A 20,232-nucleotide genomic window follows, 5' to 3' on the forward strand; every position below is an offset into this window, starting at 1 on the left:
GGACACAGACAAGCTCAACACTGCTCCCTGGTGTCAATCAGACAGGCAGGAGCCAGCATTGTGCTCATAGCACAGCAGGGCATACTCCTGACTCTGCCTTACTGCATGCCCTCATTCATTTTACTACTGAGCTCCAATCTTCTCTCTGCACATGCAGTTGTAAACAGAGAGGAGAAGATTCGGAGACCTATGGTTTTAGGTCCGGTCTGTGTCCCGGCTGCAGTCTGAGCTTGTCTGCGTCCCGGCTGCAGTCTGAGATTTATGATTCCAGCATGAGTCTGAAATCTATAAAAAGGGCTTGCGGCCAGGACTGGTAGGGTGACCTCTAGTGGTCATTTTTTTCAAAGTGGAAAATTAAATAGAATAATAAGATGCAATTGGAAAGTTATTCTGCATACATTAATCTATAATATATCAAAAAGTTTTTTGATGAAAGGTACTCTTTAACTAAATTTTAGAGAGGTTGTGCAGGATTATGAAAACATGGCTACTTTTTTTTCCCAGGAACAGCGCCCCACTTGTCCTTTGGTTGTGTATGATATTGCAGCTTAGGCTGCATTCACACTTCGTTTTTACATTACGGGTGCCGGATCCGGCTGGGGGAGGAGGCCCGGGCTCTCCCGTACCTCAGCCGGACCAGCGCTGAACTCCATTTACTTTAATGAGCCGTCTGGAGTCAAACTGAGACTCCGGTCGGCTCATTTTTGACCCATATGCAGTTTCCTGACCGGACCTAAAACCGTAGTATACTACGGTTTTAGATCCGGTCACAAGACCGGATACGGGTCAAAAATGAGCCGACCGGAGTCACCGTTTGACTCCAGACGGCTCATTAAAGTAAATGGAGTTAAGCGCTGGTCCGGCTGGGGTACGGGAGAGCCCGGGCCTCCTCCCCCAGCCGGATCCGGCACCTGTAATGTAAAAACAAAGTGTGAATGCAGCCTTAGCCATACCAGACACAACCCATGTGTTGCTGTTTCTTGAAGACAGCAGCCATATTTTTCTGATCCTAAACAACCCCTCTAAGCTGCATTGTCAGTGTATTAAATTCCAGTATGGCGGCTCCTATGATGGTCAGATGGCTGGTAATTTTGTTACACGACTAAATTACAAGCCTGCCATCTTATATTTCCAAGACTATAGAGGAAATTGATTAAAAACCCCATTCACATTCTACTTTTTTGGCAATAACACTAAACCGCATCCCTTTAAAACAGAGCGTCCATGATTAAGCGGTGAGGCACTTCACTCCCAACAGGCAGCAAAGGGAAACTGTATATCAGTGCTTCCCAACCAGGGTGCCTCCAGCTGTTGCAAAACTACAATTCCCAGCATGCCCGGACAGCCTTTGGCTGTCCGGGCATGCTGGGAGTTGTAGTTTTGCAACAGCTGGAGGCACCCTAGTTGGGAAGCACTACTGTATATAGTCCGTCATTGCCACTAACCCCTAGAACTACTTTACACTGCAGTGAGAACCCTGAAATGAGATGTGTCAAGTGTATCTTAAGTCTAAAATACTTGAAAACGTGGTCCCTTTTAGCATTTCTAAATCAAAAAAATAAATAAAAATCCAAGCAAAATAAATGTCGTTTCTGTTTTAGTATTATGTTCGTTTAAAATGATGCAATATTAGAAATGGGGAAGGGACTTAAAGAAGGAAAAACCAATGCACCACAGGCCTCTCATACCCAGAAAGGTTCCACCAACATCTGGCTGTACAGTTATGATACAAGAAGCAGGTCTCTGCTGCCCCCTGCAGGCTGGCAGGAGACACTTCCATTTTTCTCTCTCTGTGTAGCAGCTGGCTGCCGTTACTTGCGATCGTCAATGGTTTTGATGAACTCCACTGCGGCCGTGAACTGCATCCACCAGTACGACTCCTCTCCGGTCAGACGGTTTGAGTAGAAACTGTTGATGTATTGTACGGTGGACAGGAGGCAGGGTGGGTTAGCCTGTAAAAGCGAACAGAATTAATCTGTTAAGCCTAAAAATCGTACACACATAAGGTGCTCGGTGTATATGCGCCATACCTTCCTCTCCAATGTTAGAGGTAAGTTGTTTTTTTATAGGAAAAACACAAACTGTAGCAATGTTCCTACAAAGAAGTGTGGCAGCTGTTCATTGAATAGAAGTCACTGTGATAGGGATTCTGAAAAACTTAAAGGGTAACTCATTAAAATTTATTTTTGCTACTGCAATATTTCTAATATACTTTGTTTAAAAAAAAAAAAAGAAGTTTTCTATGTTTTATTTGTGCTTAAAAAAAGCTCAAGAGTAGGCACTCAATATTGATTGTATACTGAAAGACCGAAGTAGCCATTGCTTTTATTCAGTGTAAATGCTAACGTAGTGACATGTTTTTATGTTTAAGGTTTGGACTTGTCGTCCGCCCATTGTTGTATTATTTGAAAATGTTCAATAAACACTATTTACAATAAAAAAAAAAAAAAAAGCATAAAAAAAAAAAAAGAGCACATTTTCGCCCGTCTTATACACAGACATGGGACATAAGTCCAAATACAAGAAGTGCAGCCTGGAGTGCTGAGGGGAGGGGGGGGGGGTCCAGCCTCATCCAATCATAGCTCCTCTCACACTTAACTGCCATATGCTGTTGATTGGACACCCCCTCAGCATTCCAGGCTACACTTCCTGTGTTTGGACTTTGGTCCCAAGTCTGTGTATAAGATTGGGGGAGGAATGTGCTCTTGAGCTTTTTTTTAAGCACAAATAAAACATAGAAACTTTTTTTTTAACCAAAGTATATTAGAATTTTTTTTTTTACCATAAGGAGTGCAATAGCAAAAAAAAATTGTTTTAATGAGAGTGACCATTTAAACTCTTTGTGGGGTGACTGTCTACAGCAGTGGTCTTAAACTGTGGCCCTCCAGATGTTTCAAAACTTCAACTCCCAGCATGCCAGGACAACCCGGAAACCCAGTGTATTGGGTTTAATGCGGGTGAACCTCCTGACAGTTTTACTTTAATGGTACCAAAAACTTTATATTTTAGGGGGTGTCCACAGGTCCTCTTTAACGGAAAACTGAAAGCAGGATCACCTGCACTAACCTGAATATACAGGGTACACCTGCACAACTCTTCTTACCGGGTAAAACTTGGTGCAGTTGTTCAGGAGATATTCATCTTGTTGCTAATGTGGTCATTTCTTCTTAAGTGCCATACTGCAGCATGTGTAATGCTTTCTCCGGCCCCTGCTTCTTATAACTCCACCCCCTTTGTAGCATGTTAATGAAGGGGCGGAGTTATCAGCAGAAGGGAGCAGGATTATCCCCAAAGTAGGCAGGAGAAAGCATCACATATACAGCAGCACTGCACTTAAGAAATTACCATATAAGCAACAAGATTAACCCTTAAGGACAGCCCCTTTTTGTTTTTTTTAAACCTTAATGACCAGGCTTTTTTAAAAATGTTACATGTGTCTCTTTAAACGGTAATCACTTTAGAACGCTTTTTGTGAGCGGAGCAATTCGGAGACTGTTTTTTCGTGACATATTGTACTTTATATAAGTGGTGCATTTTTTTTGACACATGAAGCATTTTTTGTAAAAAAAAAAAAACAAACTCCAAAATATTGTGAAAAACTGGAAAATTTCTAGCGTTTTTTTATGGTGTTCACTGTGCAGTAAAAGTGGTTTTACATTTATTCTGTGGGTCAGTACAATTATGGCAATACCCATTTTTATATAGCTTTTTATGTTTTTTCCTTTTTCTGAGCAAAATTATTTTTTTCCTTTTTTTTGCATTATCATGTTCCGACAGCCGTAGCTTTTTTATTTTTCGCCTGACGCTATTGAGTGAAGGCTTATTTTTTGCAAGACAAGCGGTACTTTTTATTGGTATAATTTTTGCGATAAATGCTACTGTTTGATCTTTTTTATTCCGCTATTTGTGCCAAAATTGGCAAATTTTGCGCTTTTTTTGTTATGATGTTCACGGTGCGGGATAATTTACATTATAGCTTTATAGTATACGTCATTACAGACGTGGCAATACCTAGTATGTATATGATTAGTTTTTTTTATGATAATACAGGGCTTTTATTGGGAAAAGTAGATTTTTTTTATGCTTACCATAAAATCTCTCTCAGAGAATTCATTGGGGGACACAGAAACCGTGGGCATATTGCTCTTGCCACTTGGAGGTGCTGACACTAGGCAAACAAAGAAAAGTTGGCTTAGGGTCAGATATACCACACCTACTGACCCTAAGCTAATAAGTTTAGTCCCAAAGCAGTAGGAGGAAACTGACAGAAAGAAAAACAGCAGGTATCAGAGGGTACCAGACAAAAAAGTTGAACCGAAACACCCCTCAGACAAAAAACAAGCTGAACCTTTGGCACAAACAATGGGTGGGTTTTTTGTCCCCCCAATGGATCCTCCGAGAAAGATTTTACGGTAACCATAAAAAAAAAAAAATATAAAAATCTACTTTTCTCGGTCAGTACCATTGGAGGACACAGAAACCGTGGGACGTACCAAAGCAGTATTCAGGACGGGAAAAGAAACCCAACACAGAATTAGGCTGAGGACTGAGCCACAGCTGCCTGCAACACCTTGCACCTCAAACCGGCATCAGCGGACAGGAAGGTGTGCACTTGATAAAATTTTGTGAAAGTGTGCAAGGACGATCAGGTGGCCTTTCCTTTAAGACAGTACGATTCAGAGATGGCAAAACGGATCCACCACAAAATGGTCGCTTTGGAAGCCGAAAGACTTTCACCGACTACCCTCTGGAATCACGAAGAAGGTGTCACCCTGCCAAAAAGAAGAGGTGACCAAAAGATATATCCGGAGAGCCCGAACAACGTCCAGACTATGTAGGGAATGCTCCTTAGCATTGGAAGGAAGAACAATCTCTTTGTTCAAGTGAAAGGGAGAAACCACCTTGGGCAAGAAGGAGGGAGGTGGCTGAAAAACCACCTTGTCCTGATGAAGGACAAAAATTAGAATTCGAAGCAAACTGCCGTTGAAACAGAATAGAAAGATCTGACAATTGACCCTTAAGAGCTGAGGGTAAAATGTTGATCTAAAATCGGATTGTAGAAAAGCAAGAGGGCGCGGAAAGGAAAACACTACAGGGGAAACGAACTGAGCCTCGCACCACCGGAAATAAGCCTTCCAAGTGCGGTGGTAAATCCTAGCGGAGGAAGGCTTCCGTGCTCAAAGCATGGTGCGAATCACCCCGGATAAAAATCCCCCGAGCTCTAAAAACCACGGTTTCAACCGCCACGCTGTCAAATGCAGCGACAGTAAACAGGGGTGGCAGAGAGGACCCTGGGAGAGAAGATCGGGGTGAAGTGGAAGAAGCAGAGGTATGTCGGCGAACAGCCGAATCACGTCGGCGTAACACGTGCGCCTAGGCCAGTCTGGAGCCACCAGAATGGCGGGAACACCCTTCACCTTGAGTTTCCTCAGAACCCTGGGCAGGAGAGGTGGAAAGAGGTAAGGGAGACAGAAGGACGACCACGGAATGACCAGAGCATCCAGAGCCAGAGGGTCCACGTACGGGGTCCCACAGAGATCGCAGATGTGCAAACACCTCCGGATGGAGAGACCACTCCCCCGAGTCCTCTGAAGATCGACTGAGAAAGTCTGCTTCCCAATTCTGCACACCCGGGATGTGGATCGCGGAGAGAGCGGGAACTCTAGCTTTTGCCCAGATCAGAATTCCGGAGACCTCCATCGCCAAGCGACTGCACGTTCTGCCCTGGTCACCTACTATGCTATGCCTGGTCTCCGACTCCTCGTTCCAGGTCACACACCTCAGTCTAAGGCTACCGCCGCAGGTTCCCACTCCCAAGAGGAAGTAGAGGATGACTGGTTGGAATCCACCTCGGATCATGAGGACCACTCTGCAGTGTCTGAAATGGTGGACGGATTGGTGTCAGCCATCAGGGACACTTCATCTGGAGGACCCAAGAACTTCGGATCCTGGAAGTTTCTTTTCACAGATTTGTCCCACTATGCCAATATGGCCAGCTGGAGGGGGCGATAATGAAACTGGGCGAAGGGGACCGCCTCCATGGCAGCCACCATCCGGCCCTGTACCTTCATGCAGAAACAAATTGGAATCAGAGAGGGGCGCCTTAAGCGACGGATGCCCTGTTGCAGGGCGCTACGTTTGTCCAACGGAAGTCGAACACGGGGGACTGCCATGTTGAAAAGGAGACCCAGAAATATATGAGACTAGGAGGGGGACAGGCGAGACTTCTCTCGGTTGATCATCCAACCGAAGGTGGACAGAGTCTGTAATGTGAGATGAAGGGTCTCCAGGTTTTGGGACCGGGACGGGGCTTTGATCAAAAGGTCGTCCAGGTAGGGGAGAACAGAGATCCCCCAGCTCCGAAGAATGGCAATCACCACCGCCATAACCTTGGTGAAAACCATGGGAGCCGTAGCTAAGCCAAAAGGAAGAGCCACAAATTGTGAGTGACGCACAGGGAGAGCGAAACTGAGAAAACGCTGATGGGCTGGGAAAATAGGGATGTGGAGATGTCCTGGATGTCCACCGATGAAAAGAAACTCCCTCTGGTCCGTGGAAGCCACCAGGCAGCAGAGGGACTCCATTCGAAAGTGACAGAGCCACAAATGGCGGTTGTGCCTTGAGGTCCAGAATGGGATGGACAGAGCCCTCCTTCTTGGGAACGACGAAGAGGTTCGAGTAGAACCCTGAAAAACGCTCCCCTGGCGGAACTGGCACCATCACTCCCTGAGAGAGGAGTGTAGATCGAGGAGGGCGGGATCGGAAGAAACAATCCCTGGGGATGGAAGTGAATTCTATTTGATAACCTTCTGAGATGACGTCCGGTACCCAGGAGTCCTGAACCTGAGCCAGCCAAACGTCCCCAAAAAGAGACAGACGACCTCCCACCCAAGATGAAGACGTGGGTGGGGGCACCCCTTCAGGAAGAGGAAGGCTTACGGATACCAGACTTGGCCATGAATCAGCCGGAGCAGTTGTCAGACTTCCAGGGAGGACGTGCCTTGAACAAAAGGGGCTTTCCAAGATTGGGAGTGTGCCTGCTTGGGAGGGTGACCCGATGCAAAGGACCAAAAGGCAGTCGCCTTCCGATGGGGATCGGAGCGACGAGGCTTGTTCTGGGGCAGCAGAGAACTCTTACCCCATGTAGCTTTGGAAATAATTTCATCTAGCAGTTTCCCCAAAGAGCAGTCACCGGAGAAAGGTAACTCTGTTAGAGATTTCTTCGAAGCAACATCAGCATCCCATGCCTTCAGCCACATGGAGTGGCGAATGGCAACCAAATTACCTGAAGAAAATGCCACGCAACGAGCGGACTCCAAGACTGCTGAGCAGAGAAAGCCACCGGCCTGAGAGAGCTGGTGTGCAATATCCGCCAAGTCCTCCCGGGGAGCACCCATCAGGATGCCCTGGCGTAGTTGGGAAGCCCAAACTGAAACCGCCTTGGCCACCCAAGCAGATGCAAAGGTGGGAAGCAGGGACAAACCTGCTGCTTCAAAGGCAAATTTCGCCAAGTTCTCGATCTTTTTGTCTGCAGGATCCTTAAGAGATGCTGCATCCGCAAGAAGCAGAGTAGTATATTTGGGCAGGCGAGAGACTGGAGAATCAACTTAAGGTGGCACTGTCCGCTTGGAAACCAGAACCGGAGGAAAGGGAAACTAAGCTTGGATCTTCTTGGTTCCCTGAAATAGTTTGTCCGGATGCTTCCAATCCGTGTCCAACAAGGCGTTGAATTCCGCATAAGAACTGAAAGCCTTGGGAGAACGGCGAGAGCTGTGAAAAGAAACTTCCGGATCAGGATCCGAAGTTCTTGGGTCCTCCAGATGAAAAAGTGTCCCTGATGGCTGACACCAATCCGTCCACCATTTCAGACACTGCAGAGTGGTCCTCATGATCCGAGGTGGATTCCAACCAGTCATCCTCTACTTCCTCTTGAGTGGGAACCTGCGGAGGTAGCCTTAGACTGAGGCGTGTGAGACCTGGAACGAGGAGTCGGAGACCAGGGATGATTACCCCGAGAACTGTCCCTGGAGAGGGGATGCTGCAGGTGAGCTGGGGAAGAGGAGCGAGACCTAAGGGAAGAGTGTCTATCCAGAGTATGCAACTCTGGAGAAGAGTCAGAGGCAATCACTTTAGAGCGCTTGCGAGCGCGTTGGAATAGAGGGTCAGGGGATACTAAATGAGGCTCCCTGGGAGAAGTACGCAGGGAAGACCTCTCCAAGGCGTAAGCCACCGATTTTGAGACCCTAGCCAGTTCAGAAATCGACTGGGTAAGGGGAAGAAACCCACTCGGGGGGAGGGACGGGCCCCACACATTCCAGGGAAACTTCTTGGGATACCGAAACAAACGTCATGGAGCGCTTGGAGGAGCAGGCGGAACAGGTGGATTCAGTGGAACCACCGGGCATTTTGGTCTTGCAGCCCACACAAGCATAGTAGGTGACCAGGGCCGCGGTCGCCTGTCTTTGGGGGGGGGGGGGGGGGTTGTGGTCTGGGGTCGGACATAGCAGTTCGAAAAAGTAGTCAGCAAAAATAAAATTAAGCAATCTCACCAAAGGTCTGTGTCCTACTGCTGGAACTGCGAAGCAGGGTGTAGATGCCCTGATGCTGCAGCAGCTGCAATGATGTCCACGGAGCAGAAGAGAAGAGAGGAGGAGCACGAGTCTGTACCAGAGGATGCCTCCGCCCCAGGACAGACCCTCATTGGTGAAAAATGACCCCCAAGCGCTGATAGGTAAATCAGTGACCCCTGGTGAGCGCGCAAAGTAATCATTGGCCAGACGCAGAAGTGGGCAGGAGCTCCACCGCACGTCCAAATGCGGGCGGGGAGAAGCTCCGGACCCGGCCGCAGCTGCAGTCTATATTAATTAACTTGCTCCACATGCCTGCCAAGTGCCGGCAAAAGTAAAAAGTCGCCAGCCGCGTGATCGCAGCGCAGCTGCAGGAGGCATCCCCAATAGAGAAGCACTGCGCAAGTGAGCAGTGCTGGGGAGGGGGAGGAAACAGTCCCGCAATGCCCGGAGCCCCAGCACTGTGAGAAAACACCTCACCAGATTCCCTAACTCAATATAAGAAAATAGATAAAATAACACCCCCCCCCCCCCCCCCAACAGGAGACCCCAGAGTTAAGGGGATCCCCAGCAAGGACCCAGCATCAGCATACTTACAAAAAGAGCGGTGGTGGGAGAGGAAGGGGGTAGGGATATACTCACTCTGTACACTGCCATACTTACCTAAGATGTCTTCAGCAAGCTATAGTCACCTGCATCACGTCAGGCTGAGACAGCGGGACGTGCAGGGGAGATAAGGGGGACCTGGACCCAAGGAGCGACCCTAGGCGCTGGCTGTTGGCGGGAAGGTGTTGACGTTGCATACTCTATGCCCCGTGCCCCTGTAGCGCCATGCTCCTGAACCCCCAACTTTAAACAAGAAAATTAAAAGGAGAGAAGAATCTAAAACCGGCCGTAGCTATATAAAAAAAAAAAAAAAAAAAAAAAAAAAAAAGGAGAGCAGGTGTGGACAGAGCTCCAGACCTGTATCTGCCTCCTAATGACACCAAGCCAAAACTGTTTAGCTCAGGGTCAGTAGGCGGGTATATCCTGCCAGGAGGGGCCAACTTTTCTTTGTAGGCCTAGTGTCAGTGCCTCCTAGTGGCAAGAGCATATACCCACGGTTTCTGTGTACCCCAATGGTACCGACCGAGAAAGGGGAATTTTTTTTTTATAACACTTCATACTTTTATTGAAGAACCTTTCATTATTTTTTTATTTGAACTGCAGCACAGTATGACCTGATCAGCTGCACACAGTACAGCATCTATTGGGTTAATGCTGCCAGCACATTCATTAGTTACGTATTTTCTATTGTGACTTGGCTTTTATTCATTTGCTGTACTTCATCTTGGTAGTGCCATCATAGGATTACTTCCTTATTTGGAATACACCTGTTTGCACAAGCACTGGTCACTTTGGTTATTTTGGATATGTATTTTTGCATTGGTATTGTGTAATTTATTTATTGTGTCTCTTAATATTATATGGTATATTTTTTGCATTAAGACTGGTATTCATATTAGGGCTAAGGAGTATTGATTTAATTTACTGTACAGGAGGAAGGGTGTCAGTGTAGGTGAGGGGGTTCATGGCCCCTCCCCTAAGCTGTGTACTGGCATGTGTAGCCAGAATTTTAAGTATTTTTAATGTGTTTGTGTCATGCACTATTGGTCATTATGTGTACAAATTGTTTTTTTCATGTATTTGTCATTTTTCTGAATAAAATTTAACTAATTAATTTTGGTGTGCTACTGAATCAGTGAATCCTTTTTTCTCTCTTTATCTTGTTATGTTTTTTTCACTGAGTAGCACCCAGTTATAATATTAGGTTGAGCCCCCCTTGCTCTCTTTTCAATGCTGCCAGGACCGGCGCAATCGCGGCCCCGGCAGCTGTGGCGGGTCCCCCCGGTGATCTCCTGAGCTGCCTGCGACAGAGCAGGGGATCACGAGGACATATGGATATGTCCCAGTGCGCAAACATGTTGGGTGCTGGGATGTATGCATAAGTCCCATAGCGGGAAGGAGTTAATACCTCCTAAACGGCTGAAACCGATTTTCACCCAGTAAGAGCCGTTTGGTTGTGGGCCGTCGAGCCCCCTCCCATAGACATGAATGGCGGGGGTGTGGTGTAACGTCACGTCTTTAGTCCCTGAAACACAGAAGTTTCCGAGACTGGAGCAAGCAGCCCGGCATAGAATGCGGGTGCTGCCTGGAGTACCAGTGGTGCCCCCACCGCGATCAGACATCTTATCCCCTATCCTTTGGATCTGGGATAAGATGTATCTGGCCAGAATACCCCTTTAAGAAAGGGGCATAAAGGAATGTAAGTGGGATAAGTTAAAACTAACCTGTACACACATTTCTGGGCCTTTTATTTGCACGTTATAATAGCGTCTAGATTTTGCTTAGTGATGTTAGGGATTGTGCTGGTGGAAAAATACAGCAGGTTTGGATTTCTGTCATATTCTCTTTTTCAACATGACCCCATTCAACATGACCCCATTCACTTTCATTAGCTGCAGTTAGGCACCGTGACATTGTGATCTTCTACTGAGCAGTCACAAGTTGCTGTATGGCCCATTATTGTATAGGATTTTTCTAATTCCTTACCTTAATAAGGACAAACACCAGTACAGGGACAAAATCATCAGCTCCTGGGACGGAGTATTCATTAGCCAGGCTGAGAAGGTTCATAATGGTAGAGCACATGCGCAGGATACACTGCACCTTGTCTCTGGGGGTTTTGTAAGCGCTGATGGTGCGGATTTCTGCCTGTGCCGAAGGCCATGGAGCTTCCCTCAGGTAAACCTAAAAGAAATAGACAAGATTCTTATTGATCATGCCCATTGGCAGGGACCTCTATGCATAAGTCAAATAGAAAGCCCCAAATCACCCCCAATGGTAAATAAGAACACACCATGTGCCTGCAGTCACCACCAAGGAAAGCTTAGTACCTATCTGCATACTGTTTATGCATTAAAGGGGTTATCCTAAGATTAAAAAGATAACCCTTATTCACAGGACAGATAATTACTATCTGATGGATGGACAGATAATAACTATCTGATGCACAACAGCTGCAACCCCCATCGATCATGAGAACAGAGAAAGAAACAACAGCGTACATGCTCAGCCTCCGCTCCAGTCACTCTCCATGGACCTTCTGAACATTGCCAAGTTTTTCACCAAGCAATATTCTCGAGATTGAAGGTGGTCCTAGTGGTTGGACTCCCTCCAACCAGCTAGTTACCTACCATGGGTTGGGGATAACCCATTTAAACTTAAAAAGACATTAACCTTTCTCTATTGATTACTGGTGAGCAACAAAATTTAACATGTAGCTAGGTAAAGGTAGGGAAAATAAATAGCAGGATATAGCAGTATTCACTATACAGCATATATGCTTGGCCAACACTACATTCAAACAGGGAATACTGGACCCCTATTCTCAAGATCAGTGGGGGGTCCTAGCAACCAGACACTTGTTACCTAACCCCTGAATAAGTAATAAAAGTCTATCTTCAGATGTCTCCTTTAAAGTGCATTTTACTTGAACCCTCTGTACTGACCTCTGGGATCTGTAGAGCTCTGTGATTGGCCGTCACTACTTTAGACAATCTTTGGATGTGATCGTATAACACCCTGGTAGGGAAAAAAAATTACATTTTATAGTTGTCTGTTAATAGCAAAAAAGTTAATGATCAGATCCTGAAATCAATATTACAAATTTATATTCTCTGAAACAGCAGCAAATGTTCCAGTCGTGTGGAGGGGACAAACCAGTCATCCCAATGGTGATATCACAGGTAGCCCCTCCTATAGGTATTATCTGCAAAAGTAGAAATTATTTTTGGTGGAGAGGAAAAGTGTCAGCATTGCCCATTGCAAATATTTAGATTCTCTTTTCATACAGAAAAAAAGAGTGGAAGCAGATCGATTGTTATGGGTAATGCCAATATTTTTCTTCTCTCTGTGTCTCAATGTTAGTGAAACGGATGCAACGAAGCAAAGAAAATAATTTATGATCTTTCCTCACCAATTCTTTACCATTTAAGATTTTTTTTTTTTGTTAATGCAGTTTATGGTGCAGATACTTATTTTTTTTTTTTTATAGGTTGGACAATTCTACACGCTACAATACCAAAGGGGGTCTTTTTTAGATTTCATAAAAAAAAAAATAATAATAATTTCTAAGCGCCCCCCCCCCCAGGGAGTCTTTAGAAGCAGTCATATTGCTTTTACTGATCAATGCCCATTGCACAGCACTGATCAATTGGGTTGGGGTCTCTGGTTGCCATAGAACCCAATCGGCACCTTGCAGTTACATTGAATAAGTGCTGATCGGACAGCTGACAGGCAACGTTCCTGTCACCGAAATGTTTATACGGTGGAATGTCCGAACAGACATAAAATACAAAAGGGTTAATTTATCAAGTAATTTGTACATATTTTGAAGCATAAAATGTAGCAAATGATAGCACATGCAATTTTAAAAGTTAATACATTTTAATTGGAAAGAACTGGACAGAGTTCAGTGGGTGGGGAAATGGTCTCTGTCCAATACAGTTATTCATTTTAAACAAAAAGGGTTTATATATCAACAGGCTCCAGAAAGTTAAACAGATTTGTAAATTACTTCTATTAAAAAATCTTAATCCTTCCAATAATCAGCTGCTGAAGTTGAGTTGTTCTCTTCTGTCTGGCAACAGTGCTCTCTGCTGACATCTCTGCTTGTCTCGGGAACTGCACAGAGTAGAAGAGGTTTGCTATGGGGATTTGCTTCTACTCTGGAAAGTTCCCGAGACAGGTGTCATCAGGGAGCACTTACACAGAAAAGAACAACTCAACTGCAGCAGCTCATAAGTAATGAAGGGATTAAGATTTTTTAATAGAAGTAATTTACAAATCTGTTTATCTTTCTGGAATATTGTGTGTGTGTGTGTGTGTGTGTTTGTGTTTTCCTGGATAACCCATTTAAGGACAGAAAATAAAAATTTGCATCATAGCAGGCATGTATTTAATTTTTGGTTCAAAATGCACCAAATTTAGCCATGCATTCTTTTTAATAAATTTGATACATGTTAATTCACCAGATTTTATTTTAGGCAGAAAAACCAGTCTTAACAAATCTCCCACAAATTACATTAGTTTGTATTATGCAGCCACTGGACAAGCTCTTAAGGTGTACCTCTGGTTCTATGGTTCCTGACATTAAAGGGGCCAGTGAACATGACCACAGATTCAGGTGAGCTGTTGAAAAACTACAGCTCCCAAATTATTTTACTGCAGGAATACTGCAAGGACCAGCTATGGGCCATGCTGCAGGGTTGATCAGAACTATGCATTAGAAAACAGAGCTTCCTGCTGCGTCTCCTAGGCTCTCATGTGGTAGCCAGCGCTGGATGATTACAATACATTCTAGGACTCTGATGCCCAGGAGACAAAGCAGGACAAGGTCTTCTAATGCAGTGTTTCCCAACCAGGGTGTCTCCAGCTGTTTCAAAACTACAACTCCCAGCATGCCCGGACAGCCAATGGCTGTCCGGGCATGCTGGGAGTTGTAGTTTTGCAACAGCTGGAGGCACCCTGGTTGGGAAACACTGTTCTAATGCACAGTTCTGAAAAGCCTGCAGCATGTACTACAGCAATGCAAGTCTATGGGACTTCCAGCAACTCTGCATACCGCTTGCTTTAGCAGTAGTAAAATTAAATGGTCAGGATTCAGAGCTGGGATCTAGCTGCCTGGGTGAAATGATAGGCAAGTATAACAAAAGAGCATAAGAGGAAGTTTTCTGATATACTGTTACTAAAAGATTGCTCATGGCAGCTGCCTAAAATACAACACAGCCAATCTAGAGACCATTGTCAACGAGCCAGAAAGTTATTCTGATTGCTATTATTCTGATACGGAGATAAAAGCAGTCTTCCTCTGGATCAACCCTGCAAAAAAAGCAGGCTGAACTAGATGGACTTATGTATTTTTTTTTTAGCCTTATAAACTATATACAAATAGGATACTGACTATGTGGGCTGCCAGAGTGTTCGGGTGCGTTCATACGTCGGAATTCTCGCGGATGAATTCCGCGAGTGGAGCTTCCACCTGGCGGCCGCCGCCGAAAGTACTTCGGCGCTAGGGTCGCGGGGCACTGAGCCGTCACCATTGACGGCTGTGCAGTGCTCGCGGAATCCGCGCAAAGAATGAACATGTTCTTTCTTTGCGCAGAACACTTTCAGCGGCGGAGATGTCCGCCGCTGAAATTCCGCAGTGTGAATGCGTCTCGCGGAAACCCATTCACACTAATGTTAAAGTTCACACCGCGGATTTCCGCCCGCGGAATTCCGCCCGGAAATTCTGCGGGAATTCCGTAATGTAAACGGGGCCTAATAGTGGGAAAATGTAATCTAAATGGTCTGATATGTTTTGATGCCTCTGAGAAGATCTTGTTAAGGAAACAAGTGATCATATACTACTACTTTCCAGAACTTTAGCCTTTCTTTAGAGCAGTGTGTTCCACCCAGAGTGCCTCCAAGTGTTGAAAAACTACAGCTCTCAGCATGTCCAGATAGCAAAGGCCTTTCTGGACATGCTGGGAGTTGTAGTTTTGCAACAGCTGGAGGCACCCTTGTTGGGAAACACTGCTATAGAGCCATACACTGTTGCTTTGAATCACAAATGCCATTACTGTGAACTTCATTTCATATGTATCTTTGGCACACAAAATTTTCATAGGTTTTCTCTGCATATTCCTTGTGATATGTTTAGATCACTTTCACCATCAGCTGAAGTAACTAAGGTAATATATTAGGATACTGCAGTTTACCAGCTACACGTCTATGCCCTAAAACCAGAGGTACACATTAAGAGTCTTGTGCTTTTCTATCTGTCACTCACTTCTCCTATCTGCCTCCTCTCCCCTCTAACTCACTGGTCACGTAGTACATCGGCATCCTGGTTGGGGTAGAAGGCCAGCTTGAAAATACGGTTCATCACGCTTCTCTCAATCGCAGTTTGTGCGTCCTGCAGCTGCTCCTCGCTGGCATTTTGCCAGATCACATCTTGGGCCATAGCTCCGTACAGCGACTGCAAGAATTCCTCCACTTGTGCAGTTTTGTCATCGGCTGCCGTTAATTTCTGGAAGTCTTTGGACAGAGAAGAACAGAGTAAAGTCGAGAAAGATACATGTGTAAGGGTATCTTTGCTTTGTGCAGCATTATCAGTTCTAACAGTGTGTATTACTGTAATAAACCAAGGCAAGTACCAAGTTACTATTGGAAGCTGCTGCATTACAGCACATTTTACAAACACAAACTACATGTACAACTGTAAATGATACATGGGGCATTATTTTACTGCTACTTTAAAAGAAATAATTTTTTTAAACTTGTGACATCATGACCTGATTCTGATCATGTCTCCTAAGAGAGATTCCATGTGTACAGATGCATTTAAAGGAAAACTCCCATTCATAAAAACTTATCCCCTAACCTAAGAACAGGGAATAAGTACACCCCTTCCCTACCCCCCACCCCCGCGATCTCCTGCTCTGAGCATGAAAAGAACTGTGTCGACCACAGCATGAAGCTGCAGCTGAAACTCCTCCTCCATGCTGCTTTATGGCAGAGCCAGAGATTGCTGAGTGCTTCGCTCCGGCTCTCCCATAAAGATATACGGAGGGGGCGTGTCGGCCGTAGTTTCGTGCGGTGATCGACACGCCCCTTTCAGAAGGAGAGCTGGGGCGCGGGCACCAGATTCTATTTTGCACTGACTACAGGTCCTCTATGTATAAGTACATTGGGGAAGATTAATTCATTCTATAGCAAGATTCTCTTTGTTGCCCATAGCAACCAATCACAGCAGCTCAGCTTTCATTTCTCACATTGCTCCATTAAAATAAAAGCTAAGCTCTGACTAGTTGCTATGGGCAACAACAAAAATTTTCTTACTATAAAATGATAAAAGGAGACTTTTTGTACTCCCCGTAAAATCTCTCTCGTAGCCTTCATTGGGGGACACCTTACTGATGGGTATATGCTCTTGCCACTAGAAGGCACTGACACTAGGAAAAAAAAGTCGGCTCCTCCCTGGCATGATATACCCGCCCACTGGAAGTGATGTAACCAGTTTTGTCACAAAGCAGTAGGAGAAGCCAACAAAGAACATGTCCGAAGGACCCTAGAAAGAATCCCGGATAAAAAATAAATAAATAAAAAAACGGAAAAGATAATCCGGACAATAAATGGGTGGGTGCGTTGTCCCCCAATAAAGACTACAAGAAAGAGATTTTATGGTGAGTACAAAAAAAACTCATTTTCTTGGTCGCCCTTCATTGGGGGACACCTTACTGATGGGACGTACCAAAGCATTCCCCTAGGGTGGGAAAAAACAACCACCAGAGAAAGGGAAACAGTCCAGAGACCGAACCCGCTTGACCGCAATCCTGCAGACGAGATCCTGGGCCGGAGACAACCGAGGCCCAGAAACTGAGCTCCCAGAAGAACCCCCGTCCATGGAAATGGGCTAGGATGCCAAAAGGAAGAGACTATCCTATGTAGATACTCTAAACCTATGGGGGGGGACTAGGAAGCCAGATGGGCCGGAACTAGGGATTGACCGATTATCGGTTTGGCAGATATTATTGGCCGATATTCACGATTTTGGACGTAATCTGTATCGGCCCCACACTGCGAACACAAGAGGTGGAAACCAGAAAACCACTGGAAAAAATAAAGAAAAATGGAGGCCGGCTCTAGAGAGGCCTGGTGCCCAAAAAAAACTGCAGCCCCAAAACCCCTGTCCCAGGGGCCCGCTGCGAACACCTGGGAGGCGAAAAAAGCTTGAGTAGCATGATCTGGATGACCGGAACGCCCTCCACCACAGGAAAACATTGACCCCGAAGGAGGAGACGGGAGGAATAATGGCCAAAAAGGGAGCGGAACGGCCTGAAAAGGGGCATCCCGGAATAGACATGGGAATTGGAGGTTCCCGAGTTGTCTAGAAGATTTAGACCTGTAGGGGAGGTAAACCCAAAGTCCACAAAATGCTCCGGGTGACAAACTTCTATGTCAAGACAAGAAGAAGCGCGGTAAAGAAAGACCGCACCACAAATGGGATCGCAGAAGTCTGGGCAGGGACTCAGCCATCACTAAGGCACAAAGAACCAGAAGCACCTACCTAGAAAATAAGGCACTCCACAGCATACTAGGATAGTGTCCAAGACAATGAGACTTACCATACATGAACCCCAGCGGTCAGAGTGGACCGAAGCAACATCCCCTCAGGACGGGAACAGAGATTGAAATAAAAGCAAAGGTTACTCCAGTAGACCGTAGAGTCAGTGTTGCGCAACCGACACTGACAAAGGGAAAGATTAACACACACTCCTCATGAGAGAAAGCACCGGAGGGTGGAGAGCAATGGCAGGACCCAAATACAGACTGTGCCAGACCGGCTGACGACGAGCCTTACATGAGTGCATAAACTCCTCCAACAGAGGAGAATGCAAGACTGCATGAGCAGCAGTAGATAACAAAAAAAACAGGAAGAGAGACGAGGACCTGCAGGGACCCTAAGTCAGTCCGATTCCTTAAACCAGAAGTGAGGTACGGGAAACCTGACCATGCCCGCGGCAGACCAGAGATGGGTGACCAACGACGACGGCGGCGACCAAGCAGACAACAGTCTGGCTGAATAAGTACACCTTCAGGCGCTGGCAAAAGGGGACAGCCAGATAGGCGATCACTGTGCCCCTGTTGCCTGTGGGAGGGAGAGGAGGCCTAGTAGCCATAGATTGTATTCCCCGTATAAGGTCCAGAGGACACGCTGGGTTACTTCTTCGTACACCTTGCGCAGCAGTGGGGTACCGGAACTCCATCCGCAGATACATCAGCCGTGTGATGAGTGACAGGTGAAGGAGGAACCACACAGACCACAGTCAGGTGACAGGCGAGACTATAGTCTGACATAATGATATCAGGTCGGGAGCACAACGGGCATGGTAGGGGAGAACAGTCACTGAATAAATCCCCGATGGGCTCTAAGGGATTGAGAATCCCTGGCAATAACCCGCAATGTTGGTGTGCAGATGCACCCTGACAGTGAGAACCCAGCAGAAAACAGATACACTGGAGGCATACCTCGACTGACAAGGCCGTACAGGGTGACAAAGAAATAAGGCTACCACCAAAACCGTCCCTAGAAAAGGGACCCTGCAGATATTAAACTGATAAAAACATATATGACGGACCAAGGCTTTAATAACGAATGGTCGCCACAAGGGGGAGCTCACAAGAAGCAATGAAAAAATAAATCCAGGGTACAATACAATTTTTGGCCAAAAAAGGGCACCAAACGCCATCAAATTGCAGAGTGATTTATGTGTTTTTTTTTTTTTTTTTAAACTGTGAAGAAGCGCAACCCTCAGAGAAAGAAGGGTGCGCTGGAGAAACACTGCCCCCGGAGACAGCCACATGCTATAAGGAGCACGGGGGGACTCTAAGCAGGACGCGGCAGCCCCCTCCTTCACCCGTCCGCATGAACAGGCGCCGGCCACACGATTGCCGGCAGTTAAAGGTACAGGGATGGAGAACAGGTAGAATGATGCAGCCGGTTCCTACCCTCCCGGGGAAGCGCCTGGCCGCGTGGGACCCCTGTCCCAAGAGAACTAACAAGGGGGGCAGCTGAAGAGTCTCCGGCAGAAGATAAGAGAACGTGGTCAGGACATTGCGCCTGGCCGCAGCTAAGAGGAGTAAGCGGGCAGGTGTGCCCACACTAAGGAACACGGTCGGCTGCATGGGCCAGAGAGACCCGCTGCCGGTTCTCCGGTCAGCCTATAAAGAAAAACGGCAAGGACACTGCGCCTGGCCGCAACATAATAGTAGAAAGCGGGCTGTGTGCTCGCAATGAGGACGCGGTCGGCCACGTGGGACCAGAGACCCGCTGTTGCAGCTGTAGGTCTCAGATCATTCTAATTGCCGCAATAAGAGTAGTAAGCGGTTGTATTGCCCCCCACCGGGGAAGTGGACGGCCGCGTGAGACCGGAGACCCACTGCCCCAGAGACTGAAACTGGGGCAGCAACAATGAGTCTCCAGCCGAATGAGAAAGGGAATGCGGCCAGGGCAGTGTGCCTGGCAGCAATACATGTGGGGCCTGAAGAGGGGGAGGGCAGGCCCACCAGACTGTCCCCTCCAGGATGGTGCTGGAGGCCATAAGGGGTCTGGCCCTGCACAGCCACGTGTAATGGTGGCTGAAGAGCTGGGCACATCAGAGAAAGGGGACCCCGGATGAGCAAGGGGGGTTGTAGTATATACTCACCCACGGCTCCATTTTCTCATACTCACCCTGAAGTCTTCAGCCAGCATTAGGCCACGCTGCATCACGTCAGGCTGCCATAGCAAGGCGGGCAGGGGAATATCGGGGACCCGGACCCAGGGTACTATCGCCACGCAGTGGCCATTGGTGATACGGGGTTGGATGGCCCATACTCTTATGCACCGTGCCCCTTTGTCACATGTGGGCTATCAGGTAACGCCATGCTCCTGCCGCCCAACCTACTAAAATAATAAAGGAAAAAAACCTAACTACACATCCTTAACTAGAAAATAATAAAATGATAGACTGTGCCTTGCCTCCTACTGACACTAGCTAAAACTCGTTACCTCACTTCCAGTGGGCGGGAATATCCT

The 20,232-nt window shown here is 46.6% G+C and overlaps 1 protein-coding gene across 8 annotated transcripts in view; it reads right to left on the reverse strand.

Moving 5' to 3' along the window:
• Positions 1-1,369: 1,369 nt before the first annotated feature.
• The window catches only part of GAPVD1 (GTPase activating protein and VPS9 domains 1), an 80,831-nt gene continuing 61,968 nt past the window's right edge, over positions 1,370-20,232 (reverse strand). For all 8 annotated transcript variants that reach the window (XM_056541198.1, XM_056541196.1, XM_056541197.1 and 5 more), the window contains 4 exons: positions 15,476-15,689; positions 12,119-12,191; positions 11,160-11,357; positions 1,370-1,952 (listed from right to left, as the gene is read on the reverse strand). In XM_056541198.1, the coding sequence (XP_056397173.1) occupies positions 1,812-1,952; positions 11,160-11,357; positions 12,119-12,191; positions 15,476-15,689 (626 nt within the window). In that variant the 3' untranslated portion in view covers positions 1,370-1,811. The remainder of the gene's footprint in view (positions 1,953-11,159; positions 11,358-12,118; positions 12,192-15,475; positions 15,690-20,232) is intronic.

Source organism: Hyla sarda, chromosome 9 (assembly GCF_029499605.1).
Source record: "Hyla sarda isolate aHylSar1 chromosome 9, aHylSar1.hap1, whole genome shotgun sequence".
In the NCBI taxonomy this organism is placed as follows: domain Eukaryota; kingdom Metazoa; phylum Chordata; class Amphibia; order Anura; family Hylidae; genus Hyla; species Hyla sarda.